Source organism: Pezoporus flaviventris, unplaced genomic scaffold (genome assembly GCF_033815535.1).
Source record: "Pezoporus flaviventris isolate CSIRO_AGI_PZ_B2104156 unplaced genomic scaffold, CSIRO_AGI_Pfla_v1 ptg000020l, whole genome shotgun sequence".
Classification (NCBI taxonomy): domain Eukaryota; kingdom Metazoa; phylum Chordata; class Aves; order Psittaciformes; family Psittacidae; genus Pezoporus; species Pezoporus flaviventris.
In genome coordinates, this window is record NW_026892568.1 from 5132788 (window position 1) to 5152270 (window position 19483).

The 19483-nt window shown below is 45.9% G+C and overlaps 1 protein-coding gene across 2 annotated transcripts in view; it reads right to left on the reverse strand.

The window, feature by feature from the left end:
* Positions 1 to 14447, reverse strand: part of ABCC3 (ATP binding cassette subfamily C member 3) — a 50173-nt gene extending 35726 nt beyond the window's left edge. For both annotated transcript variants that reach the window (XM_061455440.1, XM_061455441.1), the window contains exon 1: positions 14295 to 14447. In XM_061455440.1, the coding sequence (XP_061311424.1) occupies positions 14295 to 14324 (30 nt within the window). In that variant the 5' untranslated portion in view covers positions 14325 to 14447. The remainder of the gene's footprint in view (positions 1 to 14294) is intronic.
* Between the last annotated feature and the right edge of the window lie 5036 nt (positions 14448 to 19483).

Below are 19483 nucleotides of genomic sequence, written 5' to 3' on the forward strand. Positions count from 1 at the left end.
CTGCAAGCAATGCTTTCCATATGTGACCCTGGACACCACAATTCACACATGCAACTTGTACCTAAGGAGATTTGAATGCACCACATGCAAGCACACAGTTACACAAGTGCAAACTAAAATAGGCATTTCAGCACAGTTAAGGGGAGCTCTGTTTTAATCAAACCTCCTGGAAATTCACAACTTGCATTTCCCCATCTGATGTGTCATCTTAAATGGGGTAGATAAATACTTACTTGTGGGAAATGTAAAATAACTCTGTTGTACTATCAGTAACACACAGCTGATAAAACTAACATTATCTCTGGTTCAGGTATGCCTTATCTCTGCACTAGAATCATTTACTTGTACCTAATTATTTTGGGGTATGAGCTCTCACAAGAAGTATGTTTCAGTTAAGCTAAGCCACCTCTTATAAATGAATGACTAAGTCTGAATACGGATTCTTCTGAAGCATTCCCAGTCCTGCTTCTGTTTACCAGTACAAAAGAGCCCAGATGCTACAAGCAATGGTTGATTTTAGGAGAACTGAAGAGCCACAATCTTTCAGTTTTGGCAATGATCTGACAGAAGATCATCAGTCATCACTGCATCAGTCCACATACACACTGAATTGCTCGTAAGTGTAATGAAACTACAAAGCCTTGGCAGGCTGCAGGATGGGCTGGTTCAACTGTGACAAGTTTGTCACTCAGTACTTCAGCTTTGGCACAAAGCAAACCTCTGGCAGTGGTGAAGGTTGGCACAAACCCATGAGCTGTGCATCTGAACTGTGCCCTTCAATGCAGTTAGTGCCTCTCCAGTGAGAGATGGCTCATTTGGAGGCACACAAGCACCCAGCTGGGACTAGGGGAAAAACAACATCCCCATTTACCTAAACGGGTTTGTCCAGACCTAGGAGAAACTTCAGCCACAAATCAACAACACAAGGGCAATTACACAGCAATTCAAACACGAGATCAAAACCAAGCCGAACTCCAACCTCCCATTCAAATATCCCTGGGTTTTCCTCCAGTGAGCAGGTCTCTGGCACCAGAAAGGCAGATGATGGTTAAACAGCACCCATTTTTGGCTCATCATCAAATCATTTCAGCATCTCTAATGTGATAAGTTCCCCTAGCAGCTCCACTGCCAGGGGCAGGAGATGCCCTCCAGAAGCTTGGAGCTGAAGAGCTCTTTAGTTCCAAAGCAGGAGCTTATCTACTACCATTTATTCAACAAAATACTAATTTCCTCTTTAAATTACATGTGGTTTAGCAATGTCTTGAGCAGTTTGCAATTGTGCTCCTTTCGCTTGCTGGAAAAATATCCTGGAAAAGAAAAGCTGAGGGAGAACAGCAATAACTGGGCACAGAATAAAACTAAGATTCTGTTTAAGGAAAAAAGGGGGGCAGAGGGAAAGCGCTTTTAATTTAAACCTTTCCTAGAAGAGCAAAATGTCCAGAAATGGCTTTCTGTCTGACAGCAACCTAGAAACTGTCCCAGATGTCCATTAACTTCAGGCTGAGCACAAGCTGACTATTGTATCCAAGACACAGACTGCATAGCTGCCAAGCCATTTGAAGGTTTTCATTAACTTTTATTTAAACAAGGCAAAGGACTTGCATTTCTGAATGTATAAATAGAGCTGGCCAGAAACCAAAGATCCTGTCCTAAGAAAACACACAAGAGTTTGAGATTCAGTTGAATTATCCCTGAGAATAAAAGTGGAACCTTTCCAAAATTACGTGGAAGTACAAGAAGCAGCACCCACTCGATGAACATCAGGAGCCTACTGCTTTCATGGCAAACGGCAAACGGGGACGTGAGGTGAAGGAGAAACCCATGCCCAAGACGACAGACCTGACTGCTGGCTGTGTTGGAGATGTTTTCCAAGGTCCAGTTCCATCCTGGACCAGATAAACAAGGTTTCCTAGAACAGACCTGCTTCTGTAAAAGTTTCCTTTTCAAAGAACTGATGTTTTCACAGAGCAGACTCTTCCCATCCTTGAATACAAGAAGAGGGGCTCCTCTTAGAACACAGAGTACCTAAAACATTTAAGCAGTGTAATTCCACACAAATTACTTGCTCTTCCTAAGACTGGACCACAGTGGACTAATGCTGCTGTGTCCTGGTTTCAGCTGGGATAGAGTTAATGTTCTTAGTAGTAGCTGGTGCAGTGCTGTGGTTTGGATTTAGTACGAGAACAACACTGATAACACACAGATGGTTTAGTTACTGCTCAGTAGTGCTTACTCTAAGTCAAGGACTTCTCGGTCTGACATGCTCTGCTAGTGAGAACGGGCACAAGGAACTGGGAGGGAGCAGAGCTGACCTGAACTATCCAAAGGGATATTCTATACCATAGCACGTCATGCCCAGTATACAAAGAGGAGGGAGTTTGCTGGCATCCACCACTTGCTGCTCAGGGACTGGCTGGGCATCTGTCAGTGGGTGGTGAGCAATTGTGCCGTGCATCACTTGTGTTTATTGGGGTTTACTTTTCCTCTCTCTTTTTATTGTCTCCCTTTTCATTACAACTGTTATATTATTATTACTACTATATTTTATTTTATTTCAACTGTTATCATCTCAACCCATGGATTTTATCTTTTTCCTATTCTCTTCCCATCCTACTGGAAAGGGTGGATGTGAGTGGGCAGCTATGTGGTACTTAGTTGCCAGCTGAGGTTAAACCACAGCCCTATGCCATGTGCCTTGTAATAGGGACTCTGCTATGCATTATCATTATTACTTTCCATCTGTAAATCTGAAAGTTTCATTTCTTACCAAGCTGGATGTGTTTTCACAGAGCTTGCAGTTCCACTTTATGGCTTTACAAATCACCACACTGACAGCGTATATTCCAACATCCACTCCAACCTTGAACAACGCATTTTGAGTCAGAATATGACACAAAGTCTCATACATTCTATTCTGACCAAGCCAACATTGTCAAATATTGCTAAATACCCTTCAATTCAGCAGTAAAGTTATGGAACTCCACCCCTGAGAACAAACAAGAAGCAAGGGAGGAGGGACACACCAGCCCTCTGACTCCTATCTTGATGGCTCCTGCTTTAATCTGGCTTTGTCTGTGCAGATTCTGAACTCTGTCCTGGTAAGCAGAGCAGTTTAAATGCTTCTTGTGTCCCATTCTGATTGAGAATGAAGATACCCACCTTGGGCTGTCTGGGCTTGAGGGTTTGCTTTGGACTTACTACTGAGAAAGGTCTCTATAGGCAGCTCAGTGATCCAGAGCCAGGGTGACACATCAAGAGGCATCTCACAAGGGGAAATACTCAGCAGCACATGCTGGGAAACACCACTTTCTCCAAGAAACTCATCCCAGGGAAACTTTAACAGCCAGCACATCCATCACAGCTAACTAACATCACTGTCAGCTCACATCCCCACAAGCAAGTGTTATGGGCTGCAACCTGTGACCTCTTCCTAATCCAGATCCTCTCTGTGCTCCGTGGCTCCTCCAGCAGCATTTCCTTGGATGCAGTAACACGGATCAGGTTGTAGGCTCTGCCGGTGAGATACAGCATTGAAGATACACCAGCCCACTGTACCAAACTCCCTGGGCACACAATTTACTTAATCTTGTAATAATACTTAAATGCAATCTCAACATCCATGGGAAAAGAGATTAGAGATGCTTGTTACAGCTTCACAGCAGACAAGGGGTCCCCTGGAGTCTAAACCTTACAAATTAGTGGGGCTTTCTGCTCATCAGTTAAGAATATCATTGACACTGTCCCTTGCAGCAGCTTTCAATCACACCCATCACTCCAGTCACAGCTTTGGATAAACACAACCCTCGTCTTAAGGGCCATCTGTGCAGTAGGACTTAATTTAGATGGGCAGTTTTAAATACATGATCTTCATTTAAGGGAAAGTATTCAGCAGGGAAAGCTCTGAGCAACATTAAATCTGCTCTAATACCTAGTCCTTTCTATTACACTTTCCCCTCTGGAAAACAACACTGCTATTGAAAAGGCTATCCTTAAAACTGATAATGCCTTTAATGGAAACAAAAGTTTAATGCAACATATCTTGGGGTTTCTTGCACATTATCCCTTACAGCTTCCAAAGAAAAGGGAGAACAAACAGAAAGCCTAAAGCTCAGCTGAAAACCAGGAAAATGCCTGTCTATCCCTTTCCCAACCCCCAAGGATGATGTTAATAGAGTCTGCAGAGAAAGACCAATTGGGGTTCTGGCCTTATGCTTAAGTCTCAACCAGCTTCTACTCCACTATAGAAGTTTAAAATCAAAGTTCTTCACCATTGACTTTAGCCAGCAAACGGCTGATGCTGCAGGAATGCTCCTCAAACAGCCACAATGGAAAGACTCCAACCCCCACAGAAAACCAACAATATCTTCTGCAGTCTCAAGCAGCTATCTCCATGGCATGGATAAATTAATACATGTTTCTCTCTAAGCTTCTATAATGCAGAAAGAGTCGGGAAAAGCACAGGAAACACAAACCCATTCTTTATCTGCTGGGAAGGCGAAGGCCACTGCGCTGACATCATTCACACTGTTCCCAAGGTTAACACATGCAGCGTTGCTGATTCTGTGTCAGTTACCACTAGCTGGCACGTTACTTAAGATTAAAAATCACCTTGGAAAGCTGGCCAGGAAGGTCCACACAAACAGTGAACGAAAGGGAAGTGAATAGCTGAAAGTAACAACGCTCCGCTTAAATAAACATGGAAACCATACCTTGTGTAGAAGAAATTGTTAGTGAGAACTTAAATGCAGAGGAGCATCCTCCTCGCCTCCTTTCACCCCTGCATCTGGTAAATCCCCTGCCAGTGAGCTGCACTTGCACAGCCTGGCAAAAGTAGTAAAGGGATAAAAAGAACGATGTTCTTCTCTTGGCTCTACCACTCCGCCTCATCCCAAGAAGAGGGATGGCTCTGAACCACAGCACCAAAACTATCAGGGCTCAGTCTTAGTTGCAGCACAGGCTTCACCTCAGCCTCTTCATATCTCACCTCCCACTTCCAGCTGTTTTCCATCTCCTCTGTTTGGTCCCTGTTGGTAAACACTCTGGGGCAAACTCTATTTAGAGCACAGATGCAAACAAGGACTCTTGCTCTGAGCCTCCAGAAGGCTGCCAGTTTCAAATGGCCTCTTCAGAGCATCCAAAGGAACAATTGCACCCTTACGCACAGAAGGAGTAACACACCTCAGTAGTCCACAGCGGCTGCTGCACAACTCAGCTCCTTCAGGTGATGACGCAAACAACCTTGCCTTGCCACCCATTCCCTTCAGGGCAAGAGATAAGGACATTCCCCACTGCAACACCGCAGCAATACTGCCTGGAAGAAAGGTGCAGTGGAGAGGGTGTAAGCATTTCTAGTACTGCATGAGCCACGCAGTTAATGACCAGAAATCTCTTGCTGTCTACAAAGCACGCTGCAAGCTATCAATACCAGTGAAGGGCACCATGCAGGACGCTGAACTTTCTCTCCCAGCAGTAAAAAGATCTTTAGGGGCTTATCTTAACAGATCAAACAGACCTGGCACACGTTCATAGCGCATATGAGCTAGACTGTGGTTGTGGGGTAACTAGCCACAGGAAATCATACAGTGTTTTGCTCGAGTCACACAGGGACAGAACAAGGGGGAACGGCTTTAAACTGATAGAGGGGAGATTGAGCTGAGCTCTTAGGCAGAAGCTCTTCCCTGTGAGGGTGCTGAGGCGCTGGCACAGGGTGCCCAGAGAAGCTGTGGCTGCCCCATCCCTGGCAGTGTTCAAGGCCAGGTTGGACACAGGGGCTTGGAGCAAGCTACTCTAGTGGAAGGTGTCCTTGCCCATGGCAGGGGTTGGAGCTGGATGAGCTTTAAGGTCCCTTCCAACCCAAACCATTCTGATTCATGAAATGGTACCAACCACACAATCCACTTGAGAACCGTGGACCAGACATGCAGAAACCAAGCTATGGCCTTAGTGACAGGGGTTACACAAAACAGGAAGTTTCACTTTCCTCTCTTGTTAGTTTTTAAGTTCTAATATTAGAAGTTCAGAGCTTCATGAATAAAAACCAGCAGGATGAAAAAAAAGTAGGTTCAGACTCTGCCACAATCATGCAAGCCCAGAAAAAGCATCAGAAAAGCATCTGTAGCTTAAGAGTTTGTAAAATAGAAATTGACCACAGTAAATATATACATCCAAGACAGCGTTCACCTAAAGTGAAGGTAAAATTCATCTACTTCAACTGTCTTAGTAGCAGTCCCTCTTCTTGCTTGGGCAGAGGGGAAGGCACAGTGCAACCATGAAGGTACATGAATCAAAGGCTCCTGAATCAAAAGCAGGATTGAGAGGAAAAGGAAACAGGATCACTCCTTCAGAAGAAGGTCCCTGTCTTTTAATATTGATGAAAACTATACACTGTAACAGAGAAAGCTGTTATTTGCATCATCAAAGGCTTCTCCTAGGACCTTGTGCAAGCACAAATAAAGGAGTGGGTTACCCTATTGCAGCCCAGTGCAATGATGGATGCGAGGGAATAATCCCCCATTTGAGCCATCCTGTCTCCTTCCAATTGAAAGAAATTGGGTTAATTCAAGGATCATAATGAACATAGCTCAATTAAGAAGAGCTAGGAACAACTGAGACAGTCCCTGCTTGATTTTGTCCCCTTTCCCACCCTGACTCCTCCGTTTTAAGCCACCCCATCCAGCTGTGCTGCTGTACAACAACAATAAGAGGGATTGTCACAACACATTGTCACTGGTGCTGCTCTGACACTCCACCTGCCTCGCAGGAGCTGGAACCGACACATTGCCTGCGGCAATAATGAGATCTCAGTGTCTTTAACATGACAGCAGCGTGGGGCAGGATCCAAAGGTCGCGCTCCATCTGAAGCACTCAAGGTTGGTCACACTCTTCAGCTGCAGGGACACTCATTAGAGGAGCGCCAAGAAGTCAAACGCAGCAGCGGGATAGAGGGCAAGGGCAGACTCTAGGTGCTAATGAGCTTTAATGCCAATATTAAGCCTGGTTTATCACAGAACTGACCCTGAGCTCACCTAACAGATGAGCATTATACTCTCTCTATACTCTTGGAGTTAATTTGCACCAACCATTCTCATCTCTCAGTCTGCAGAGCTATTTATTTCAGTCATTTGTATTCAGAAAAACAGTGAAATCCACAGTCTGGGGCTGGGGAAAAAAGGGGAATGAAGCAGCAGGCAGAATAGCAATGCTGCATATGAAAATTACCACTGTCCACAGGTTCCCATCTGATAGATCTTCCAGTAGCAAACTACTTCCCCCAGAAGATACACCTTGCTTTTTCAAAGCAAAAGCATACAGGTTTTTACTGCTTTTCGTTCCACTTTGCCCCCTCTCTCCTCCCCTTATTGTAATGAAGAGATGAAACCCAGAACGTGGAGACTTCTTCCCTGTTTATTTTGCCATGTTTCCAAATGTACATAATAACAAAAGGAAATGAAAGGAAAAAACCTGCACATGTAGGTAGGGGAGATTCTAGAGTACAAGTCATTCAGTTGGGGGGGAAGAGAGATAGTAAATGAAGAAATGAGAATTTCAGGTGTCAAATGTACTCAGAAAGAAGAAAAGAAATGATGACTTTGGAAACCAAATGACTTCGACATTTGAAACAATTCCCATGAAACACCTTCTCTTGTCCCCCTCCTTCATGTCTTACTTGTGTCCTCATTCAAAGCTTTACGACACCAGCATGTGATGTTACTGTAAATGATCTACACTTTATTGTACTGACATTGCCTCTCATGATTAGCACAGGGACAAGGGGCCAGCTCACACAGGCCCAGCACGGGATCCAGGCTCTTGGCTGTACAAAAGCCTGAACGCATTCCTGGGAAGATCTCTGGCTCCTTGCCGCTTATGCTCTCCTCCAGCTCCGCCAAATAACGTGCGACTGGATAATTGCCCATCACATTCACGGCAGTATCAGGAGACAAATGGAGCATTAGCTTACTGGAAAAACCAAAGATCCTGGTTAATAGGTTTTTCAATGGGATTTTTTTTAAATGACATTTTTAACAGTAAGAGTCCCTTCACTTTAACACATTACACATTTACACACGGAGAAAGGAAAGGATTGTACCTCCGGTGACACAGCAATTTGCCTACCAGGTAGGGCAGGCCCATCTCAGATGTTTTCTATTCTCATGAGTCCATCTTAAAGAGCTCCTCACGGCACTCTGCATTTACTTCAGGTAGTATTTCTTTTCAGAAAGCAACATTTACAGTGTTCACAAGTCCCAGATACCACATCTACCAGCTACGTCACTTAAGCTAAAATGGTCAGAGCCATGTCCAGGGAGGAACAGTTGTGTTGAAAGTTGAAGAATATACATAAATGAGTTTTGCTGCAGAGAAGTCTCCTTTAAAGGAGGCTTTAAACCTCCATTAAAGCAAGTTGGGATCTTGCCTCCATACCCCCTGTTGCATTTCACAGCATCCTCAAGTTTCACTGTCCCACTCCAAGGAAGCACATGGAAGGGAGGGACAAGGAGGCTTCTGTGTCCAGAAGATGCTCGTGAAGCATCTCTCATAAAGCCACAGTGCACCTGGGCAAAAAAAAGAGATTCTTCTTCTCCCCTTGGGCACTTTTTTCCTAATCCTAAATCCTTTTTCCTCCAATTCCAGAATTCCAGACAGGATTTGGCCACACCGGCAGTGACCATTTTATCAGCTGCCCCCATTCTCCTGCACCAAGGACTTTACTGTTCCTTTGACCCATCAGTGTGCTGGTTGGAAGGAAATGGCAATGACTGTTTCTTTGAACAGCATGAACAATCCCATTCACATATCCTACTGAAATGAATGTCCTTTTCATGAGCTTCATTAATTGACACTGCCACTGAAGGGCTCCATAAATCCTTGCTGTTGGCAGACTGCACTGGTATTAAGTCTTGCTCACAACTCTCCAATCCAGATTTTGTCTTTTCCAAACAGATTCAAGTAGTCTGTTATGCCATTTACACGCAGATGAATGATAACAGGTTCTGGATAATACTCCAAATGTAATGATTAAGTATTTATACTGCTCTTGACATTGAGAATCTGAGGCCCAAATCCTTTAGCAGCAGCTTCCATTCAACTCAATTCAAGAATCTTAAAATCCTGGAGGATTTGAGCTTGAATACTTAATTGCCTTTATGTTCAGGATGTTACCAACACAGCTACCCTTTGAGAGAGCATAACTTCATAGGTCTAATGTATGAAGAGACCATTAGAGTTACCTGTTTTGATCTCCTACCTACAATAAGAACATAGATATGCAACATGACCATTTGTGAAGAGACTTACACGAGTGGGACTTGGTTATCTGAAGCTGGATGCAATTGACAAAGATGATGTGGAGATCTGCATCATGTTTAAATATCTATAAACATTGAACATTCTGCGTTTATCACAGTATGGCAGAAGGTGAAGCTACTATATAAAGAACAGCCAGTCTGGACCATACCATCCTACTGCAGAATCCCGCCTTTGCAATGACCTGCTACCACCTTTCCCTATGTTATTCTTCTGCTGGAACTAATTTAATTGAAAATATAATGGATTAACTGAAATCCAGTGGTTTATTATTCATTCAGGGCCAAATCATGTAAGTTCTGTGGTTTTTAATGTAAACTTGTACATGCTACAAGAAGTTCATTTATCATCTTCCTTGAAAGAAACAGTTCTTCCTTACTAAAGCTATCCTAGGTCATCTTGAACTACAAAAAACCTAAGCATGACAAAGCAAAAAGGGAAACTATGCAGAGGGGAAACTGGTGGCTCTTTGAGCCAATAGAGCAGGAAGTTGCATTTCCAAAGAGCAGCATGACTTTTAGTCCAAATATACCAAAATATCATTGAATGACTCAAGGTGAAGGAATATTCACAAACCTAAAGGTTAAAGGGGTGCCTGTATGAGGCTGCCTCAAAGACAAGACTGAGGTATTGTTTACTTTTGAGAGTTGCTGCAACTTCCTGTTGAATTACTCAACAGACTCTGGATGAAGAAGGAGCCAGGACTCTACATAGGACAGGAAAAAAAAGGACATCTGTCAGGACACCAAGACCCAGGGTAAGCAAGGCAAGGGAGCTCTGTCTGCTAAGCAGGATCAAAAGGAACAAGCCTGGATCACATCCAGAACTGAAGTTGTGGTCTCCCCTTTGAAGTGCTCTATCACTTGTCTTCCCATTTCCTATATATGCTGTTAAAAAAAAACCCAAACCACCACCAAAAACACAAGCTGCTGCTTAAGCTTAGGCAGCATATATAGGAATATATGGCCAAGGAATATATAGGAATATATGGCCAATATATAAGTCCAAGGTGCTTATGAGCCATCATCCCAACAGTAACCAAGAAAGACAACACGCCTTTACACTAGGGTAGAATTTGGCGTTCCAAGCTCATGCTGTTTCATCACTAAGTCAGAACACTTCTACAGCAAACACTCCCTAGGAAATCACTTTGCTCTCCTCTCGGAGGAACTGCTCATGTGTTACTACAGTGGAGGACGTAAGCACCAAACAAGTGATAATTCACCAGTATCTCATCTCAAGAACAGAGATTGTGGGTTACATTAATTGGCACGCCTCTCTAGCACACTTTCTATCACATAGTAGATACCTGACACAATAAATAGGAGGTAATTATGGGCAATAGTAAATAACACACCCACCTTGTGTGGGTATGCACTTTCACATTCAGCTCCCTAAACGCATTTAGACAGGAACAATTAGCTTCAAATTCTCAATTGAAATAGATAGTTTTTAAGTGTTCAGATTAAGAGATTGTTCACAAAGAGATGGCTCATAGTGCATTTGGAAAATGCTCTGGCTGTTCCTCTCTTATATATAAATACCCTATATTTTAGTAGTGATTTACTGATTCCACATCCAACAGCTAATGCAGTAGCTTGAAGCCAAAAGCTTCTATAGATTTCTAATGTGACCTACAGCTTTAATTTCTTATTTCTAAAATGGGCTGAACAGGAAATGATTTTGCCTCTGCACAAACACAAAAAAACCAAACCTGTTGACATTTCCAACAAAATTCCCCACCCTGCATCAGGGTGAAAAGTTGAAACCTTCCCACTTCTGATAAGCCCAAAAAATCCAAGCTAAATCACTCATCTGTTAAAGTTGATATATTTCAATGTAAACGTTTTCCTGAGCTAATTCCGAACTGCTTTGTTTTGATTCGGGCCTCCCTTTAGCAGAAAAGAATTGTAGTTGATCTGAACTCCAAAACAAAGAACTGTTTAAATTGGAGCAGCACATTTCCTTTCACTCTAAACAGCTTTAAAACTGACACCTATGTCATTCAGCTTCCAGAAATACCTAGGCTTTCTTTGCCAAAGAACAGGGAAGGAGTCTAAGCTCATCAGCTATGAAAAGGTGAATATGAATGTTGGTTCCCATTTTATCAAGTTCTTGATCTGAGCTGCAAAGTTGAACACCATTAGTTTGTGCGCACAGGTAAGTGACTGCCTTTCACCTTGTTCTTCCTTCTTCAAGTGTACAGCAGCATGAGAAACCTTATGGGTTTCCCTCATGGGAAATATGCATATGTCAAAAAGAAGCGCCTACCTGTGTTTTCTTATGGAACAGCACATTTGCATGGCAAATCACTTCAAGGCAATTGTCATCTACATGGTCATTACTTGAAATCTCTCATTGAATCAGTTAAGTGTAATCACACTCCTGTTAACAGAGAAAATACCACTGAAACCAACCAAAAATAGGGTGTAAGACTCTTGGTCACTGAGCTCAAGCTGCTGGTCCCCAGGACACATGTTCCATTTCACACAGTTATTGAGTACCATTTCTTCAAGTAACTACACAGATGGAAGGTGGTTTTGACTCTAAACAACTGTGGATCATTCTGAAGTAACAGAACAGGTCTACCTTTATTACTAAGCTTACCCATTTATTTAAGGAACACTACTGGGCTCTTTGAAATCAGTCTCCTTTTATTCCTTAGTAATACGTTTAAGTAGAAGTATGTGATAATTACACAAAAAAAATCACCAAGTTTCTGGAGAGCCTTGTAACACATACCTGACATCTTCCTTAGAATCCCAGACTGGTCTGGGTTGGAAAGGACCTTAAGATCATCCAGTTCCAGCCCCCCTGCCATGTGCAGAGACACCTCACACTAAACCATGTCACCCAAGGCTCCGTCCAATCTGGCCTTGAACACCCCCAGGGATGGAGCATTCACAACCTCCCTGGGCAACCCATTCCAGTGCCTCAGCACCCTCACTGTAAAGAATTTCCTCCTTATATCCAACCTAAACTTCCCCTGTTTAAGTTTTAACCCGTTACCCCTTGTCCTGTCACTACAGTCCCTAATGAAGAGTCCCTCTCCAGCATCCCTATAGCCCCCCTTCAGATACTGGAAGGCTGCTATGAGGTCTCCACGCAGCCTTCTCTTCTCCAGGCTGAACAGCCCCAACTTTCTCAGCCTGTCTTCATACAGGAGGTGTTCCAGTCCCCTGATCATCCTCGTAGCCCTCCTCTGGGCTTGTTCCAACAGCTCCATGTCCTTTATTATGGACTTCACAGACTCAGACAGAAAACAAGTTCCTCTGCCAACCCAAACTACCATGTTTCAGTTCAACCGCCATTAATCACATCTGAACTATGGCTTGGAGCAAGGCTGAAGGTGTATTTTTAAATTACTATTTATGCTTTGTTGAACACATTTAGATCCCTTCATCATTTACACTGTAAGCAAAGTGGTAGTAATGAAAGTCTCTTCCCTGGGTTACCTTTAAATCACTTCCCACAAATTTAGTTTCCAATACGTTTGCCAGTATCAAAACCTGGATGCACTACCTGAGTATAGCAGACACCACACACAGCACCACGAAGGGAACAGTGCTTGGATGTAACTGTACTGCATGAAATACAGGATGTTGAGTTTATCTCCTACTCAAAACCAGCAAAACTGCCTGAACAATCCATATCAATGTATCGATAAACTGTTATCAAAAGCTTTGGCTACAAAGAGTAGCTGCACTCCACGCCTCCCCTGAGAAGCTAAGACACGCTTCTTGAGGCAGACAACAAACCAGTGAGCAGTGTTGAGCTGTTTGTGCTTGTTCTTGTTCTGTAAGTGTTTATAGTAGAAATAGAAGGTGAAAATACTTGTTCGAGCAAGCTTATCTGCCAGCTGTTGTAGCAGAGAGCATGCAGAGAGCTCAGAAACGAAAACTGGAACTGAACAAAGAAGTGTAACCAAGGGGCTCAGGAGTCCAAGTCCTCTTTTGAAAAGTAATGTTGGACCAGTTTTTGAAAGACAATTAATTACCTGAAGATGGAGCTGGGCATCAAGTCCTCACAGCCAATTGCTTGTGTTAGTCTTTAATAGCTTCTAGAGTGATTCAGCTTCAGACATTCCTTTTCATTCTTGCTTATCTTTCTTGGGGGGGAAAAAAAAGTCTCCCTTGGGCTAAATCAGTGTGAGAGATGTAAAGACTGTGATTTCTTAGAGGGCAGTTCCAACTTCAACCCATGGCTTCACACACCAAAGAGAGGAACGCAGCACACTGCATCTTGGGGAAATACCGCCCCAAGTACTTGTTACAGCATTTACACACTTCACTATCAGAGCAGACTGCAGCAGCTATTACCAAACTTCTACAACCCCAGTGTGTGCTGCAATCAGCCTTTCCAGAAGGGTGTCGGCTCCAAATACTAACACAAGTCACTGCAATCCTCCAAGGCTTGTGGCCACCTTGGCTGCTGCGAACCCATCACTCTTTAGCAGTAACAAAGCACTGGGCAGGGAGCATTCCCACTCATCACAGTAGTCCTGAGGAGCAGCAGCAACGCTAAAACAGGACCCTCACAAGAAGGCAATGGCTAAAACAGGACCCCTAGGAAGGTGTTAACAGGGTCAGAGGTGGACTACCCCTGCTAGGAGAGCTGGGGAAACACCGCTTCTCCTGCGATAAGGCAGGAGCTGCGGGGTCTTGGCTCCAGCCTGGGGATGTTGAGCTGAACAAGAGAGGCGCTGCGGGTCCTGCTCCTAAGCCGGCTACCGGAACAACCACCGCACCGGCTGCTCTCGGGACGGCTGCCGCGGGGACCCGGCACCAGCTCAGCCCCTCCGAAGCCGCAGGACCGACCTCTCCCTGCCCGCTCCGGCCCCTCCGACCCAGCGCTTCCCGCAGCCGGAGCCGAGGGGGCCGGTCCGTGCTTCCCGGCCCCTCCGCGGGCGCGTCCCCATCCAACTTTCCCCGCGGGGCAGGAAGAGGGGACGGAAGGAAAGAGGCAGAGGCGGCGGCCGCGCTGCTTACCCAGAAGCGGGACCCGCAGAAAGCCTCCATGTCCGCGGCGCGGAGCCTCCTCCAGGCCCACGCCAGGCACCAGCCGGGGGAAGAAGCCGGCTCCTTCCCTCCTGGGCGGGCCGGGGGCGGGGAGCAGCGGCCCCGACGCGCCCCGTCCCACCCTCGCCGGCGGCGGCGGGAGGCGCCAGCGCCACCGCCCCGCTGCCCTCGCCCCCTCAGCCGGGAGGCGCCGGCCGGGACCGCGCCACCGTAAGCGGGGACCCCTCGGGCCGTGCGGAGGTCCGAGGGCTGCGGCGGGAAGCGGGGATGCTGCATTCCCTCCGCCGCCGGAACCGGGCATTGCTTTCCAATGTGACCTCCCTATGGGAGGACCAAGCCCCCAGCAGAGCATTTCCCCTGTTCGGTGTGACTTGCTGGGATAACCAGACCCCTGCTCTTGCAGGGGGGGGCACTGGTGGTACCCACATGGCAAGTGAAAGCCACCCAGCGCGGCTGTGTGGAGCTAGGGCATCTCATGGGGTTTGGGGCTGACCGTAACGGTCCATCCACGCCGCTCAGACTAATGTTAACATCTTGGAGACACTTGTTGTCTCCCCTTTAGAGCATTGTTGGCTCAGGAGGACTTAAATAAGCACCACATCCCTCACCCTTCCGTCTGCAGCCTCTTGCTTCACTGATTCACAGACGCTGATTGCTTCTGCTGCGGACAGGGTTAAACTAGTGGCATGGATCTGTTTCCGAGATCTTCCATTCAATATATTTCACATATATGTGTAACTAACAGTGTTTGTAGTGCAGCACCTTGGACACAATCTGTATTTCCCCAACCCATGATGCAGAAGCGCTGTTTGCTTTCCTCTTGGCCAGGACTTCCCCTACAGCATTATTGACGTTCCAGCACCTGCTGTTTGTCTGCTCACTCGCTGTAGCATCTGGTTCAATAACATCATCTTATGCAAAGCACCACACTTGGCACAAATCTACTTAAGTATTACGAGGGTTTGAGTTTCCTTCCTTTCTGGAAGGTGAGGAACCATCAGGCAGAAGGGTGTTGTCAAAATACTCACCAGAAAGGGAAAGGGAGACTAGAAGCACCTTATTGCTGTGTCCCAAAACTATGTAATCCCAAAGAAGAAAATACCCTGCTTTTATGAAACTCTAACAAAGACCACAGGGACTCTATGGGTGATACCCACTCAGAGCACTATCAGAGGAAGCCATGTGCTTCCCACAAACAATGCTGAGAAGTTGGTTTAGACATTTACTGTAATCTGGCCAAAGGGAGGCAGTTATTAGGGTGGGAAGAGAAGATCTTGCCCGAGACAAGGCTGTCGGGTGATTGCCTACAAGATGTGAAATCTCAGGCTGATCAGCACAATGACATTGCAATCCTCTCAAGGAAATACTAGGGGAGCCTTAGCCAACGGGGTGAAAGAGAACAACTAAGGATATTGTGGGCTGTCTTTGCAAGTCTTACATTGAAACTTTTGTTCCGTGGAATGAATTGCATCACAATAAAAGCTTTAAGAAAAGGCAGGAATAGCTCCTTAATGTATATTATTATATTGTAACTCCTTAATAGGAAATTACTCCTTTATGGTTTTTTAAACCTTCTCTCCTCCAACGTGTTGCTCCAAGAGAAGTGCTGAGATTTTGCTCTCTTTTGACACATGAACATGTACCCCTGTGTTTCTTGCACCGAGGAGCAGAACATGGTGGAGCTTGAGAACATGCCCAAAATTAAGACCAGCTCTGACATAAGATGTCACAGGTACAGAGGCACCTCGCAAACAGCTGCCATAGGCTGTGCGTACAGGAGGGGAGAGGTTTATTTTATCAGCGTACTGCACAGCTCCATTGACAAGAGCAGTGTGAATCTATCCCTGATTAAATTATTGACTTCAATGGAATTGCTCCACTTCCATAGAAGGAAGTCCTGTATTAGGGTATTGCTCAAGACCCTAAAGTAGCAGGTCCTAAATGATTCTGCCTCTTGCTTCATGCTCCTAATCCGTGGTGGGAATCCTGCCTTCAGAAGGAGCTCATGCCATTACATAGGGCTGCTACTGATGAGTGGGTGCCAAATGGGTTGCCTTTGCATACCCCGGGACAGCCACCAGGCAGCCAGCCTGGGCCTTAGAGCAGACCCTGCTGACTTGCACTGACGTTGCAGTATAATTACTGAGTTGCAGGTGCTGTCTGGCAGAGCAGGTGAGCAGTGAAGGGAAAATCAAAGGCAGGAATTAAGGAAATATTAAAATCTCAGTCAGACAAGATGGGGGAAGCTTAAAAGCTCCTGGGAAGGGCCATGGTAAAGGATTCTGCTGAACCTGGTGCAAAGCAAAGCCTGAAGCACTGTCTCAGGCAACTCACTTTGGTCTTGCTTCCTTTTGATGGTGAAAGACAGAAGTACCTAGAACGTGTCATTACTCCTGTGATGTTCCCCCAAAAGCAGGCTGGCTATGCAGGAAAATGAAATGGCCCCTTTGGTGTCACTGTCAGAGAGGGAGGCCATAAATTCACCAAACATTTATCCCTGGGAGTGGCAAGACCTGATATTGGTTCGTTCATTAACGTTTTCCAATCCTCTTTTCCATGCCAGTGCCCAGTAAAGGACTTTTCACCTGCTAACGCATAGAGCAAGTCAAGTCAGAGCAATCAGGAAGCACCTTCAAGGCACACCCAGGGCCAGGCAGCAGCAGGTTAGCTATCAACCAGAGCGATTGGCAGGGGCAGGACAGGACGAAACGTGAGAGAGAAGCTGTTTATGTAAGCACAGGGCCAGGTATGAGGCCCGCTTCTCTTCACATTGCACCTCATTGCTGGTTTGCAGAGCACTGAAAGCAAAATGAAGTGTGACTGATTCCTCCTGAAATCCGTATAAAGAAGGACATTGAGAGTTGAGGGCTGGGGACAGCCTGAGCATGTGCAGCTCTGAAGTCACAGTTTTATGGTTAGCGACTATAAATATCACTTACTTTCTCTGCTTGGAACCACAGACGCTCAGCTTTCTTTCCAAGACCCACAGAGGTGTCACATTTTACAGATGGCAAGAAAAAGAGGCTGCCAAAGTAGCATTTACATCAAGTCCCTATACATTTACCTTATAAGAAAGGGGAGGATGCCTTGTTTTAACACATGCAAGATGTGGACTTGTAACAAACTCTGTTTGAAGTCAACACTGCACGAGTAGCAACAGACTTGGTGTTTCTTCTTCGACAGTCAATGGTGTTGCATATAGCGTGCATCTCTTCTTGCAAGAAAGGATTTAACTTCCATTTCCTCGTTTCTGGAAAGCTCAATGAGCAGTTTAGAAGTCCCATGATGAAACAGAGGAGGGAGTGGGCTGGGAATTTGCAGTCCCAGTTTTTACTCACAGCTCAGGTTTTGGGTATGCATCAGCTACAAGGCTTTGTAGGCAAGGAGTGGAAGGCAAGATTCCCCTGGCTGGAAAGGCAGCGTAGGGAGGTTGGGAGCACAGGCCTAAAGCTGCACTGTAACAGTCATTCTGTTGCCTGTGGGGTGAGGTGGGTCCACCTTGGTCCAGCCTGTACACCAAGGCTTTGTAAAAGCAGAAGATGGTGTATGTATGACTGCGTTTAATACCACCTTCCCCCTATACACAAGGGCTCCTACATTTCATGCCAAGAGCCATGAGCAGAACCTAGACATGATGAAAACTGTCCAGGTCACCCCAAAGTGATCCTGGAGCAGGTCCAGAACTGACTCTAAACACACTGGGTGTCTGACTCTGACCTGATAACTCCCAAGTGTCTGCAAATGTGGATGGAAGCCACAGAAGGAACTTGGAGTGATGGACAAACAGCCACACACAAGCAGCACGTGGCACTTGCCCCTTCTTGAGCCAAGATCTGCAGTACCCTACTTTAGGCTCTGACACAGCTGCCACAGTTTATCCTGTCCCCTTGCCAACCCAGCCACCCCACAAACCCCTCCTGGTTTTAATGGCCTGCAGCCTTTCTGGGTTTCACCACAAACCCAGCACACACAATTCAGTGGCTGCAGGAATCCAAGCACCAGGTCCTGCTTTGGTGCAATGAACGTGGATTGGTCACGAGCCCTTGGCCATGCCGAGCTGGTGGCACCCAGCAGAGTGGTTCTGCTCTGCCTTTGCAGGTGTCAGCATGGCACATGCTGCCCATTGCAGTATTATTTTTCCTTGTTGAGTGACTCCAATATTAACTACTTCCCGATTTCCCCAAAAACAGCTGGATTCCACTTTCTGTTTCCGTAAAATAATTGTTAGCACAGTAAGTTATTAAGTGGTTTAACCAACCTTTTCATTTCCCAGCTGGAGCTGCAGGGGTCTTTGGTTGCATTATTTAGAGCATTAAATAGATATGGAAAGATAATCTATCCAGGACCTTTGAAGGCCTGACAATTATAGCATCCAGTGACTCAAGCAATAATAGAAAATGCCAGAGGATGTTGCAGGATTATACAGCGTGTTGTAAATATATCCAAAGCATTGAATGCAACGTGTAAAAACCACCTTAAAGTTCAATCACCCTCAAATGCCAGTGGGACAATGGCTTTTGCTGATGACACCGAAGACCGGGCCAAACCAAACAGAAACAGCAGGTTATGGGGGACCTCAGGTGCACCCTGAACTAAGGCACACAAATATCCCAGCTAAATCACTTCATGGCATTGCCATCTAGTGACAAGCTCTCGGCCTGCGCCCAGGCAAACCCTGAACCTCTGAGCAGCTCACCACATGCCACCCAAGACGGCACAAGACCTGCTTGATTCTCTCCAAGCAGAGGTTAAGCGCCCCATTCGAGCTCCACGGTTGTAGATTATCATAGCTGCTATGTGAGTGCACAGCCCACACGGGACTGGCAGGGATTGGCACGCACAGGGAGGAGTATGTGCCAGGTTGCATGCTTTACACAAGCTTAAAAGCAGGCATAAACATGTGCAGCAACAAACAAACCTCTTGGGTGCTGCCACAGCCTCCGAGGTGCGGGGCAGCCCTGGGACTGCCCCTGGATGGGCTGTTACCTCCCAGAGCTTGACACAAGCTTGAGCCATGCGGATGGGGAAAGGTGATGCCAAGGGCATGTGCAGCACCCTGGCTTCCAGCAGCACCCATGAGCATGCAGCAATGCTGGCAGGGTGCTCCTGAATCTGGGGGAAATCCCTCTCCTCCCCCTACTGCAGGAAGGGATTGTTCA